Below are 12,816 nucleotides of genomic sequence, written 5' to 3'. Positions count from 1 at the left end.
TATCTCTATATTCTAACTCTTTGCTTTTCTTACTTTTTTTCCACACTTACATCCATTAGTTCAAAAAGTTCTTACATTAGATGGAATTATGAAATATTATTTAAACATTTCTTCTACAAAGGCACAATATATGAAGAAGAAAACAGAGAATTCCCATGGACTACCATATAATTATGCCATGGGTCTACTAGGTCTGTTGAGAAATATGGCTGATGAAATATGGGATGGCAATGGTCACAGGGGAGAATAGTGGTAAGGCTGGGTACTGTACGAACCCTCCAATATAACAGATGTATCCAACCAATTCAACCAATTCTTATTTTCACGATATCCTTCAATAACCATCATCCCTTCTCACCCTCTACGCTGCTTCCCCTTTGATTTGTTATTCACCAGTAAATTAAGACAAAATATGAAGATATATTGCTTTCTGGGGGGTCCCTGGAACAAAAATATTTTGAGATGAGGGTCGGCGGCCAAATACATGTAATTTTGGGGGTCCTTGACATGAAAAAGATTGAGAACCACTAATTATAGCAACATAGGTTTTTCAGAAAACTGTTAGGATTTAGAAGACATTTGTAGAACTCCCAGAAGCAAAGATTTGAGTTATAAAAATGCTTCGCTTTAAAAAATATATATATATTCAAAGATTTGCACACATTTTCATGATTTAATAAAGATTAGCAGATCTACAAGCTCATAGCGCGATGAATAGCCAAAAATGACACCGATGCATTCCCGGATTGAATGGTTTAAAATCATACATTATCGGATTGGCTCGATGTATGAGTGCACTACTTGTTGTTACGTGGATGGAGTACCTGGTTCGTGCTGGCCTTCTCCAACCTGTCCACCATGACCTCAAACTGCAGTGGTTTGATCTCCATCTTGCGGTTGAGCCGGTTGAGGAGTGTCTCATCCTCCGAGTCCATGTCGTAGTCCGGCTGCTCATTGTCCAGACCCAGAGCTATTGGGGAAGCAAAACAAAGAGTCAGGACAAGCTGGAGCTGAGGGACCAGCAGCATATAGCAAACTACTGATGGAATGCTGGTCCATAGGACACCACCCTTCCTTATATACCTGACTGAGGTTAAATGTACAATTTAGGCATTTAGCAGACGCTAAAAGCCAGAGCGACTTACAGTAAGCAAGGTAAACACGAGGTAATACATCAAATGCATAGAAATAGTAATCTAGGATCATAGGTAAACCAAGAACCTATCAGTCTAAATAATATCAAAAATTTAATTAATTAATCTATTAATTATTAATAATCTGTACATTGAAACTATACAAACTATACGATGCAAGGTCAACAAATGAACCTGTCTACATAACGGATGCCACACATGTTCATATTGACCTGGTTGGGAGATGCTAACACCAGCCTTCACCTAACTGACTGGGGTTCATATCTAACCTGCTGGGGATGCAAACACCAGCCTTCACCTAACTGACTGGGGTTCATATTTAACCTGGTTGGTAGGGATGCTAAGCCTATTTTTAAAAAAAATATTTTACAGCGAACATTTGTAACTCAAATCTTTGCTTCTGGGGGTCCCTGGAACAAAAAGTTAGAATATGGAGACATGCGTAATGCCCTGGTAAATAACTGATGTTTTAAATATGGAGGCCATTTGTTTGGCAGGGGTTTCTCTATGGGATTATCCAACACCATGGGCAAATACTGTAGATTTAGTGCCTATATCTCAGCTTTTGTATGGAACTTCAGATTATATTTCATACAGGTACAAGTGTGACCTCAGTAGAATGAATGTGACCTGATTCATTGAGTGTACCGAGTAGACCTCTAGACCTACTGCACATATAAACAGAGCTGCTACCTTTAAACACATTTTAAATCTGAGGCTTTTCTTTTGGTATACCATTTAAATCGTTTTGAGAAAGAATGCTGCTATTTGTCCCAAAGAGACTGCAAAAGATTGCTGCCATTTGTCTCAAAAAGCTTTATACCCTGTACTATTTGTCTCAAAAAGCTTTATACTAGGGGTGGGACGATATATCGATATATCGCGATACTTTCTCCCACGATAAATAATCGATATACTGCCGGAAAAAAACGATTAATTTAAAAAAAAAATTGTGATACGTTGTTTTTCCTACTCTGTATTTGTGTAATGATGATTTTGAACTGTTTGGTGCTATTTTAAGTGTTTATGAATTGAATACAAGGACTATCGTGATATGTCGTTGGTGAAATTTCATCCAATATATCGTGATATCGCAATTTATCGATATTTTTCGTGATATATCGTTGGTGAAATTTCTTGCAATATATATCGAATATCGTGATATCGCAATATATAGAATATCGTCGAATATCGTGATATATATTGTTATCGTGGGCCTAATACCGTGATATATATCGTATCGTGAGGTACCCATATCGTCCCACCCCTACTTTATACCCTGTACTATTTGTCTCAAAAAGCTTTATACTCTGTACTATTTGTCTCAAAAAGCTTTATACCCTGTACTATTTGTCTCAAAAAGCTTTATACCCTGTACTATTTGTCTCAAAAAGCTTTATAACCTGTACTATTTGTCTCAAAAAGCTTTATACCCTGTACTATTTGTCTCAAAAAGCTTTATAACCTGTACTATTTGTCTCAAAAAGCTTTATATACTGTACATATAACATGTATATAACGACGCAATGTGACATAGCTCTGTTTACACAATGCTGTACCCCCTCTGTACATACTTCCTCCATTTCCAACTGTTTTTATTATATTTTGACACTTGCTTTGGCAATGTAAATGTATGTTTTCTCATGCCAATAAATCGCCTTTGAATTGAATTGATTCATATTGGCAGGGTCTGCCCAATAAATCATATATAATTGTATTTATCATTGTGTCACCTTATGGGCACCTCCACCAAGTCAAATTGCTGTCAAGATTACTGGGAATTAAATGGGTGTTTATCGATGTCAAATTTGGAAATATTAGGGTGTCTAATGGATAACTGACAAAGCTGGCTTTCTCACATCAAGAATACTTCTTGTTTTTCTTTTTCAAATACTTGCTTGATTACCTGCCCAGAGTGAGGGATGCTCACAGGTACTCAACCAGGTGAAGTTTATATGATCTGGTTCCCCCTAGTCTCGGGACGCTTAAGGGGGAAAATGCGTTTTATCACGCAGCCACTACACTCTGTGGAATGCCCTCCCTCCAGCCCTAAAATCCCTAAATTCTCTTGCAAGATTTGAGAATGACCTCAAATCATGGCGTAACAACGTCTGGAAGTCGGCCCAGTACAGCACCAACACCAAGCTGAGACTATACCAGAGCTGCGTCCTGTCTACCCTGCTTTATGGTTCTGAATGTTGGAGAACGACAGAAAGTGATCTCTACAAACTGTCAACCTTCCACACCAAAAGCTTACAGAAAATACAACGAATATTCTGGCCCAAAACCATCTCCAACCAACACCTTCTTAGCCTGTGTAAACAGGACAACATGGCTACCATCCTTATAAGGCGGCGGTGGAAATGGATTGGACATGTAATCCGTAGAGGACAACATCACCCAAACTGCCCTTCACTGGACACCAGACGGTAAACGTAAGAGACCCAAGAACACCTGGCGCAGGACAGTGGAGGGAGAGCTGAAGAACCTGCATCACACCTGGGGTTCTATAAAGACGCTGGCCCAGAACAGACGGGAGTGGAGATCCTTTGTTGCTGCCCTACATGCCAGCCGGCATAAAGGGCAGTAAGTAAGTCAAATCATGGCTCCATCTTAACACTAACTGGTCTTAGTTAGATCTCTACCCCGGACAGCCCCCTCTGCTTTGGATTCTTCTCTCAGGGTACCTTCTTGTCCTATATGTATTGCTTTGCTTTATATACGGATCAAATCTTTGTTTCATGGTTGTTTGTGCAGTGTGTTTGTGTGTTGTTATATGTCTCAGGGTGGACCACAATGGAAACAAGCTACGGCTTTTTTTGTGCATAGTCCACGTTGGCGTTTCCCTAATGAAATATCCTATCTATCATTGCTATTCACAATAAATGCTGAGACCAATGAATCACAGCTCCTCAGTGCAAAATATGCACAATCCTCTTTTCTTAAGATGTATTTTCTTTTTGCCTTTGTATGCTTTATTTCATTTACGTCAGTGTACTAGAGAGAAAGGAAACCAAGGGCTGACAGAGGAGATAAATATGAGACAAAAGGGGGCTCGTATTTGAACCTGGGTCACAAGGAGCCTTAGCTATGGTTTGTTCTCTCCCTGCACTATCCTCCATTAAAACCCACCCTTTCCTATAGCTACATCATTGAGTAGTACCTCAACCCATTCAATCCTGGAACGCATATGTGTGTCATTTTATATTTTTATAGCTATAACCATTATTTCATACTTTGGGCTATTCAAAAATAGCAGATCTACAAGCTCATAGCTTCATGAAAATGTGTGTGCAAATCTTTGAATATATGTTTTTTAAAGCATTTTTTTTTTACTCAAATCTTTGCTTCTGGGGATTCTACAAATGTCTTCTAAATCCTAATAGTTAATTATTACCGGTACATTTCTTTAACTTATGTTGCTATAAAAATATTCCACGGAAGCAAAGATTTGAGTTAAAAATGCACACACACACACACACACACACATTTGTACACATTTTCTAAAAACATTTTCCAAAAATAGCAGATCTACAAGCTCGTACAAGCTTGTATATTTGCATTTTTTTTTTATAGACAAAATAAATCTTAAAATGACACAGATGCGTTCCCGGTCTTAATGGATTAACCAGCCTGATCGCCAGAGAATTAGTATACATTGCACGGATCCAGTGCACGTCATTCCGTGCATAGTCGCCTAGAAACCCCGAAATTCCGTGCATATGTACGGCGAGTCCCGCGGTGGGCGTAACCAGTCGCAACCCTGAAAAACCCGGAAGCAGAGCAGTCCCCACAACAAAATTTACGATTCTGTGCCTATCGGTACATAACTCAAACGGCGCTGAGTAGGCACAAGGGAATGTCGCAACGTTCGGGACGGCAACTCGCTCGCTTTAGCTCGCTCGGTGGCCCCTTACGTGGCGACAATTTCCTTGAGACTGCGCGCCTCTGAAATGGTTTAGTCACAATGGGGGAGATGCGAGGCGGCTATGCACGGAATTTCAGGTTTTCCAGTTGTCTATTCACGGAATTTCAAAAACGTTCAAAGAGAACGTTTCCTCTGGCGATCGGGTTGGATTAACAGAGAGCACTTCAGGTCAGGCTATCTACCGACTCAATGTTCACAGTCCACACCTTGGGCCCTATCTTGCGCAGCGCCTTATGCCTAAACTTCTTTGGCATTTCGTATTTTGAAAAACATTTTGAAATGGTGAAATTATCCGATCTACAAGCTCACAACGCGTAGATGTAGAGCGGCCATTTTCACCATTTAAAAATGTTTATCAAAATAATAAAGAATGTCCAAGAGGTTTAGGCATAAGGCGCCATGCAAGATAAATGGTAAATGGTGCATTTATATAGTGCTTTTATCCACAGCGCTTTACATAGATTGTGCATTACATTCACCCATTCACACACACATTCATACACCGATGGTGGAGGAAACCATGCAAGGCACCAACCTGCTCATCGGGAGCAATTAGGGGTTCAACGTCTTGCTCAAGGACACTTCGACACCAACTCTGAGGGAGCCCGGGATCGGCCGCTCTACTGGCCACTCTACCCCTGAGCCACTGCCGCCCCATAGGCCCATACTGATACTGTAGGGCCCGTTGAGGGGCTGCAACAGGCAGCCCAGAATAAAAGCAAATCTGTCTGTCTGTGCAAATTACAAAGTAGCCCCAAGTGGCATTAGTTGAGATTTTAATTACAACTGACATAATATGAGACGAGTACAAATCAAAACAAACTTGACCTTGGGGGATTTGATGCACCGGGGCCATAACAGGGACCATTCATTCATGCATTCAAGCACCTCAAGTAATTATCACCAAATTCATTACAATGACACAGACAAGGCCACTGTAGCACTCTGTGGGAACAACGGAACACTACAGTGTTTTATCAACTCCCACAGGCACAGTGCACCTACAGGTCCACCACATTTAGCACATTAATATGAGAGTCATTTATGTCAAAACCGTGGGCTTTGTCATTTAGCCATTATCATGCAGTCAAATTATTATTATAATAATCATGTATTTATTTTTGCCATATATTCTTGGTATTGGTACTTAGGGTAAACCCACCAAAAATTATATTTTATACTTCATGTTATTCAACAGTAGACGATGTACAAGCTCAAAGCTTTTTACAATTGTGGATTTTATTTTATGCATAAAATATATTTTTCCACCTGTAATGTCCAAAATAGGGCTGTCAGGTTGACCGTGGTCAAACCTATAATCCTGCCAGTGTCAGGGTCCTGCCCACTGACTGACAAAACTGAGGCACACTGCCATGTTGTTGTTGTTACCAGTGGAATAGTCTCGCGTAGCCAGACAACTATTCCACAATCTCCGAATGCTATATAGATGGTAGAGCTGGTAGATCTGCTTTTTCTTCTTTTTTGTAATATTTGAAAATGGGTGAACATTTTTCAACAACTAGGCCCTAGGCGTCACATCCGCTTTATCCTCAGGTCATTTTCAGAGCTTCCGTTGCTCCAGACTGTATGAACGGAAGCATTAGAAAATTGTGCGAGACCACCAGTGGAACTGAGGTGTGCGACAGGCAGAAGGACCATGACAGACAAAGACATCTGAGAAAAACATGCCAAGACGACTGAACTCACGCTGTATGTGGATGAGCTGCTTGGGAACCTTCAGCTCGCCTTTGTACAGGCGGTCATAGTAGGTGATGTTGCTCTCGGACTCTGGCACCGGGATGCCCATATTCTCCTTCTTCTCCCTGTACACCGAATGGGCAGAGATGGCCCTCTGGAGGTGGTGCTCCTGGGGGAAGACAACGGAATATTCACCTTTACGTCGTGAATAGAAGAACGGTCGGTATACAACAACCTAGTCGGACGGACCCGGTCAAATCCGGCCACCTCGGAACGGTCGCCACCAGGTATCCCTAAAACTTGACCTCAGTAAAACTATGCCTAAACCTAACCTTATTCCTAAACGTAACCTCAGTAAAACTATGCCTAAACCTAACATTATTCCTAAACGTAACCTCAGTAAAACTATGTCTAAACCTAACCTTATTCCTCCCTCAGTAAAACTATGTCGTACAATCAGGTACATGAGCGATCTGACAAGAACCAGAACGAACCAGGGCAAAGGGATATGCTAAGCTGCCCCCCTGCCCCCCCCCCTTGCCCAACATCCATCCTTTTCTTGCACTACTATGCCTGAACTGCACCTACTGTACCTAATCTGCTGTATATAGAATATACTATGAAATTGTTTACACTATGTTAGGTGGCAGCTACTGAAGAAAAAATGCCGGTGGTGTATATGTTACAGTATGATTGGAGAACCAGTACGATTGAAGAAAGCGCGCTCGTTTTTACCACCCACCCAGCACTAGAGGGAGCCACAAGCCAGGCTTGTGCACAAACATATATGGCCACACACACACACACACAGTCACACACACACACACACACACACACACACGCACACACGCGCACGCGCTCATGCTTTTTTTGGTTTATTGAAAGCAGGACTGTTTAGATACTTTTATTGTGTTCTGGCTTTTGTTTTACTTTCTCCCTGACACACACACACACACACACACACACACACAGTGATCCATGAAAAGAACTATTCTGTCCCTATCGGTTTACAAATCAAACGGCGCTGAGTCGACTAGTGGAGCGTCGGCCGGTCAGCGCGGGCACTCGCGCCTCGAGGCGCGAGGGCGCGCTTCCTCGGCCTCAAGCTCCACTAAATCGGCGCGCCTCCGTCATGGACAAGCGTGTGCGTGTGAACGCGTGTTCAGCGTTCCCCTCATAGATATTATGGTTCCCCTAGCGTAGCGTCCTGGTTGCTATGTGGGGGGGAACAACAAAAGACAGGTCCGCTCGGCGCATCAAAGCCCCGCCTCTCTGCGTTCTCCTTCTCCTCCGAGGAGGAGGAGAAGGAGAGAAGGAGAGGACGGGACGGTTTATTACGCGAGGAGGAGGAGGAGGAGGAGGCTCCTCTTCCTCGCGAGCCTCGCGTAATAACCCCCCGCATCGCAGCGCCGTCCTCCTTCTCCTCCTCTCGAGCCTCGCTAATAAACCCTGTCTCGAAAAGCCCCGCCTCGCCCCGAAGGAGCCCCGTGCCTAAAAACGAGCGCTCTGTCTTCAATCGTACTGGTTCTCCAAACGTACTGTGACATATACAACATACCAAGTTGTTTTTATTTATTTTTATGCACATTTGATTTGATGATGCTCTTTTTATTCTCTTTTTGCTCTCTCTTTCTTAAATCTTTTTACGTTTTCTATCATTTTTCTATTATTACCTATGCTGCTGCATTGTCTGAAGGAAGCCAAACCAAAATAAGTTTTACTCGTATGTACCTGTACACAAGATGTAACAATAAAGTACAACCTTGAACCTTGAGTCTACCAAACCTTATTCCTAAACGTAACCTCAGTAAAACTATATGCCTAAACCTAACCTTATTCCTAAACATAACCTCAGTAAAACTATGCCTAAACCTAACCTTATTCCTAAACGTAGCCTCGGTAAAACTATGCCTAAACCTAACCTTATTCCTAAAGTTTACCTCAGTAAAACTTTCTATGCCTAAATCTAACCGTAACCTCAGTAAAACTATGCCTAAACCTAACCTTATTCCTAAACGTAACCTCAGTAAAACCATGTCGAAACCATACCTTAATCCTAAACTTAACCTCAGTAAAACTATGTCTAAACCTAACCTTATTCCTAAAGTTTACCTCAGTAAAACTATGCCTAAATCTAACCGTAACCTCAGTAAAACTATGCCTAACACGAACCTTATTCTCAGTAAAACTATGCCTAAACCTAACCTTAACTTCAGTAAAACAAATACAAGAATCTAAGAACCACTGGGGCAGAGCGTTCCGCCCTCCAGACTAGGTTGCTGTACCGACGCCGTTCCGGTTAACTTTAGTCTATCCGAGCGTGAAATTGGCGTTCCTTTTTTAATTACTTCTACTTGGTCATATATCAGTGGTTCTCAAACGTTTTCATGTCAATGACCCCCAAATTGATTTGTATTTGAACAGATTTTTTGATGCCGTAGAACACATTTTGCTGCCCCCCTGGAACCCCCTCAAGGACCCCTGGGGGTCCCCAGACACCACTTTTGAGAACCGCCGATATATAGACACACGTGTGCTCAAACAATTCTGTTAGTGAATAACATCCTATTTATTGCCAAGACTCCAATGCACATGCCTTTACATTCAATCAACACTGCTTTGTTGCAACTGAACGATCACTCTTTTAGAACAGTGGTTTTCATCGTGGGGTCCGGGGACCCCTAGGGGGAGTTCCAGGGGGTCCCCAGCAAAATCATTGACAGTTAACCAAATTGACCCTTGAGGGTCTGTAACTCTGAGTGTACAAATGAAACAAATGGACCCTTCCGGGTCCATTTGGTTCCATTTGTACACTATCAGAGCTAAAGTAACACTGGGATTTTCGGGGTCCCAGAGATTTAAAATGGTGTCAAATAGGGGTCCGTGGTCTCTAATGCATATTATCAAACTGAGGGTCCTTGAAATGAAAAACAGGTTGAGAATCACTGCTATATAACCACACTGTAAAAATCTTCTCTTATATGGGGGTCCATCATGGCATATATATTTTCAAAAGGGGGTCCGTGGGCTAATATACGTCTCAATTTGGGGGTCCTTGGCACGAAAGAGTTTGAGAACTACTACTTTGGAAAACGTGGGACAGCTGACACGGTTCAGGTTGGTATAATTTATAATTTAAAATAAAGTTGTGTTGTCACATCAAAAAGGTGACATTATTTGACACTACGCTGTGCAGTGCAGTTTGTTAGATTATATTTGGCGTTAAATGGGAAATGAAACTTTGTAGTGGACTGGTAGCAGTGGTGGAAAGTAACTAAGTACATTTACTCAAGTAATGTACTTAAGTAAATTTTTGAGGTATTTTTTGCTTTCTTCAGGATTTACAATTCAATGCAATTACTTTTGGTACTTTAAGTGTATTTTGATGCCGACACTTTTGCACTTTTACTCAAGCACATTTTGAATACGGCCAACTTTTACTTGTAACAGAGTACTTCTACATTGCAGTATTGATACTTTTTAATTGAGTAAAACATGTGAGTACTTCTTCCATCACTGACTACTAAGTGTGTGGGTTCTGAATTGCAGGCAGCTACTAAAATATGTTCATTTCTCAGCTAGCGAAGAAGTTTTAATGCTAGAACATAACAATGGAGGGCAGGTGTTTATGCCTCCAATGTGCTTTGTTGACTGACACACCTCGTCAGCCACAGTTTGACAGTCAGTCATAATTGACTTAGCATGTGGCTAATGGCTAGCAGAGCTAACGGCAACCCAGTTGATAGAAGCAGTGTAAGAACGGCGTTACAACGAAAGTGGTGCCCTGTGGAACTTGGCAGGACCGTGTTGGAAGCTTCAAGGGCGAGAAGTAACTGTAATCCCTTTTCACACGTTTTTCAATAACATCCCCAGTGATTACTTTATTGTGATGGGAATATGTGACCTCACCTGACCTGACTGTAACCCACAACCAATAACACAATATTAAACTATTTTTGTGTGACATCCTCCAATCCAGTGGTGTAAGGTAACTAAGTACATTTACTCAAGTAGTGTATTTGAGTACAATTTTAAAGGTACTTTTACTTCAGGGGAGTATTTTCAATTTTCAGTACTTTTATTTCTACTCCACTACATCTCAGAGGCAAATATTGTACTTTTACTGGACTGCAATTATTTGAAAACTTGAGTTACTTTGTAGATTTTGATTATTATTACAAAACATACATTAACCACTTCAGCCCTACATACATTTCGGCCATTTGAAAATAGCAGATCTACAGGAGCTTGTAGATCTGCCATTTTCAAAAGATTTTTATACATTTTACACATTTGAAAACTTGTGAAATTGGACATTCTGCTTAATGGGTACTTTATACTTTTGGTACTTTTGTACACTTTGATGCCAAAACTTTTGTACTTTTACTCAATACATTTTTTAATTGCGGACTGTTACTTGTAACAGCGTATTTCTACATTGCAGTATTGATACTTTTACTTAAGTTTTAAAAAATGCGAGTACTTCTTCCACCACTGATCCCACGGCAAACGATGGCAGTCTCAATAAAATAAAATAAAACAGTGGCCTCTTTCGCCACACAATTCGATAGGTAAACAATGCCGGTGCAGCCGGTGGCGACGCACGCCTTGTTCAGCTGTTCTGCGTCGCCAGTCGCCAAGAGAAACTACGCAAAAACATCTACGTCACAGACACCAGAAAGCGCCCCGAGTCTCCGTGGCGCTACGCTAATGGCGTAACCGTTGACGTAGCACGGTACGCACAAAGAGTAAAACCAGAGAGGGCCCGATCGCAGTGTTGCCATGTCCGCTTATTATAAGCGACTTTGGACTTGTTTTTCTGTAAAGTTACTTGTAAATATTATTTTTTTTTGGGCTTGTTTGTTGTTTCTAGTGTTTTTCAAACATGTTCCAGTCAAGGGTTCCCAAATTAATATGTATTTGTCCACGGACCCCCATCTGAAAACATTTTGTGCCAGGGACCCCCATTCAAGATTTGTGTTAAAAATAATGATTCAAGAATATTCATTTTTTTCTTTTTCTTTTTAATGTTTTTTAATGTTTAAGATTTTTTTTGAAAATAGCAGTTCTGCAAGTACATTTGTAGATATGCAATTTTCAAATAGCCAATGTATTGCACAAGTTTAGAGGGCCGAAGGCGAAGGGCTCGCTTCTTTTTGGTCTGTGTTTTCACAGACCCCGGTTGCTTGTTTCCCTCTCGAAACCTGGCAACGCCGGTTCGCACGCAACGTACGCTCAAAAAAAGCCTGCGTAGAACGGCTACGTGCATACCGTTGGCCTGCTAGGGGGCGCCCCGGATCATCCCCACAGATTATATTGTATTTGTAAAAACACCTAAAAAACGTACCAATTCCTCCTCCTTCTCCATGCCCGTCGGCATCTGCGGCACCGCGCGGTTGATGGACACGCAGTCGCTGAGGTCCGGCAGGTCTCTGTTGCGGTACACGGGCAGAGGTTTGGCGGCGTCTAGCGCTCGCGCTCGGAACGATAATTTACTCATTGTTTGCGCCCTTTTTAATCACACAGAATAACATGAATCCCCCCCCCCCTTAGACGGTAGTTTGAGCTCCAAATAACGGTATAAATCCACCGGGGAAGCGGCCGTTTTCGCCAAGTCGCAGCTCATCGGTTTCCCCTCCGTCGAGTTTGCGTGAGAAAAGCCATTTGTTGTGGGGTTTAGCTCGACGTTTGGGCCGTTTTCCTCGGCCGCTCTGCTCGCTGCGCCATGGAAAACATGGCGGACATCATGTTGGTCCACACTGTAGCGGCTCGAGCGGAGCGATGCCTTCCCGTCGGCCAGTGCGTCGTTGGAAAGCTGCGTGCGCAGCTTCATACAACATGTATGAACACAGTGATGATGATGATGGCACTCATCATGTTATACTAAACTTAATGTGTGTTATTTTATTACTGAATATCCCTATAATACACGTAAGTTTAGTGTAACATGTATGAATCCTTGCTCATTTTGCTAGGGTGGGATGTCTCAGGGTAGAGGACAGAGTAAAGCAACCTGCATTGGGCCCTGGTGGTCTA

The 12,816-nt window shown here is 42.0% G+C and overlaps 1 protein-coding gene across 1 annotated transcript in view; it reads right to left on the bottom strand.

Annotated features, from left to right (window-relative positions):
* Nucleotides 1–12,524, bottom strand: part of epc2 (enhancer of polycomb homolog 2) — a 35,509-nt gene extending 22,985 nt beyond the window's left edge. Inside the window, exons 1-3 of the mRNA XM_080412634.1 lie at nt 12,128–12,524; nt 6,790–6,949; nt 825–970 (exon numbers count right to left, since the gene is read on the bottom strand). Coding sequence (XP_080268760.1) covers nt 825–970; nt 6,790–6,949; nt 12,128–12,280 — 459 coding nt within the window. The 5' untranslated portion in view covers nt 12,281–12,524. The remainder of the gene's footprint in view (nt 1–824; nt 971–6,789; nt 6,950–12,127) is intronic.
* Nucleotides 12,525–12,816: the final 292 nt, after the last annotated feature.

The sequence above is a fragment of the Gymnoscopelus braueri genome (genome assembly GCF_963280865.1).
Source record: "Gymnoscopelus braueri genome assembly, chromosome: 18".
NCBI lineage: Eukaryota > Metazoa > Chordata > Actinopteri > Myctophiformes > Myctophidae > Gymnoscopelus > Gymnoscopelus braueri.
The sequence above is the reverse complement of the archived record's forward strand: the minus strand, read 5'-3'. Positions and strand labels throughout refer to the sequence as shown.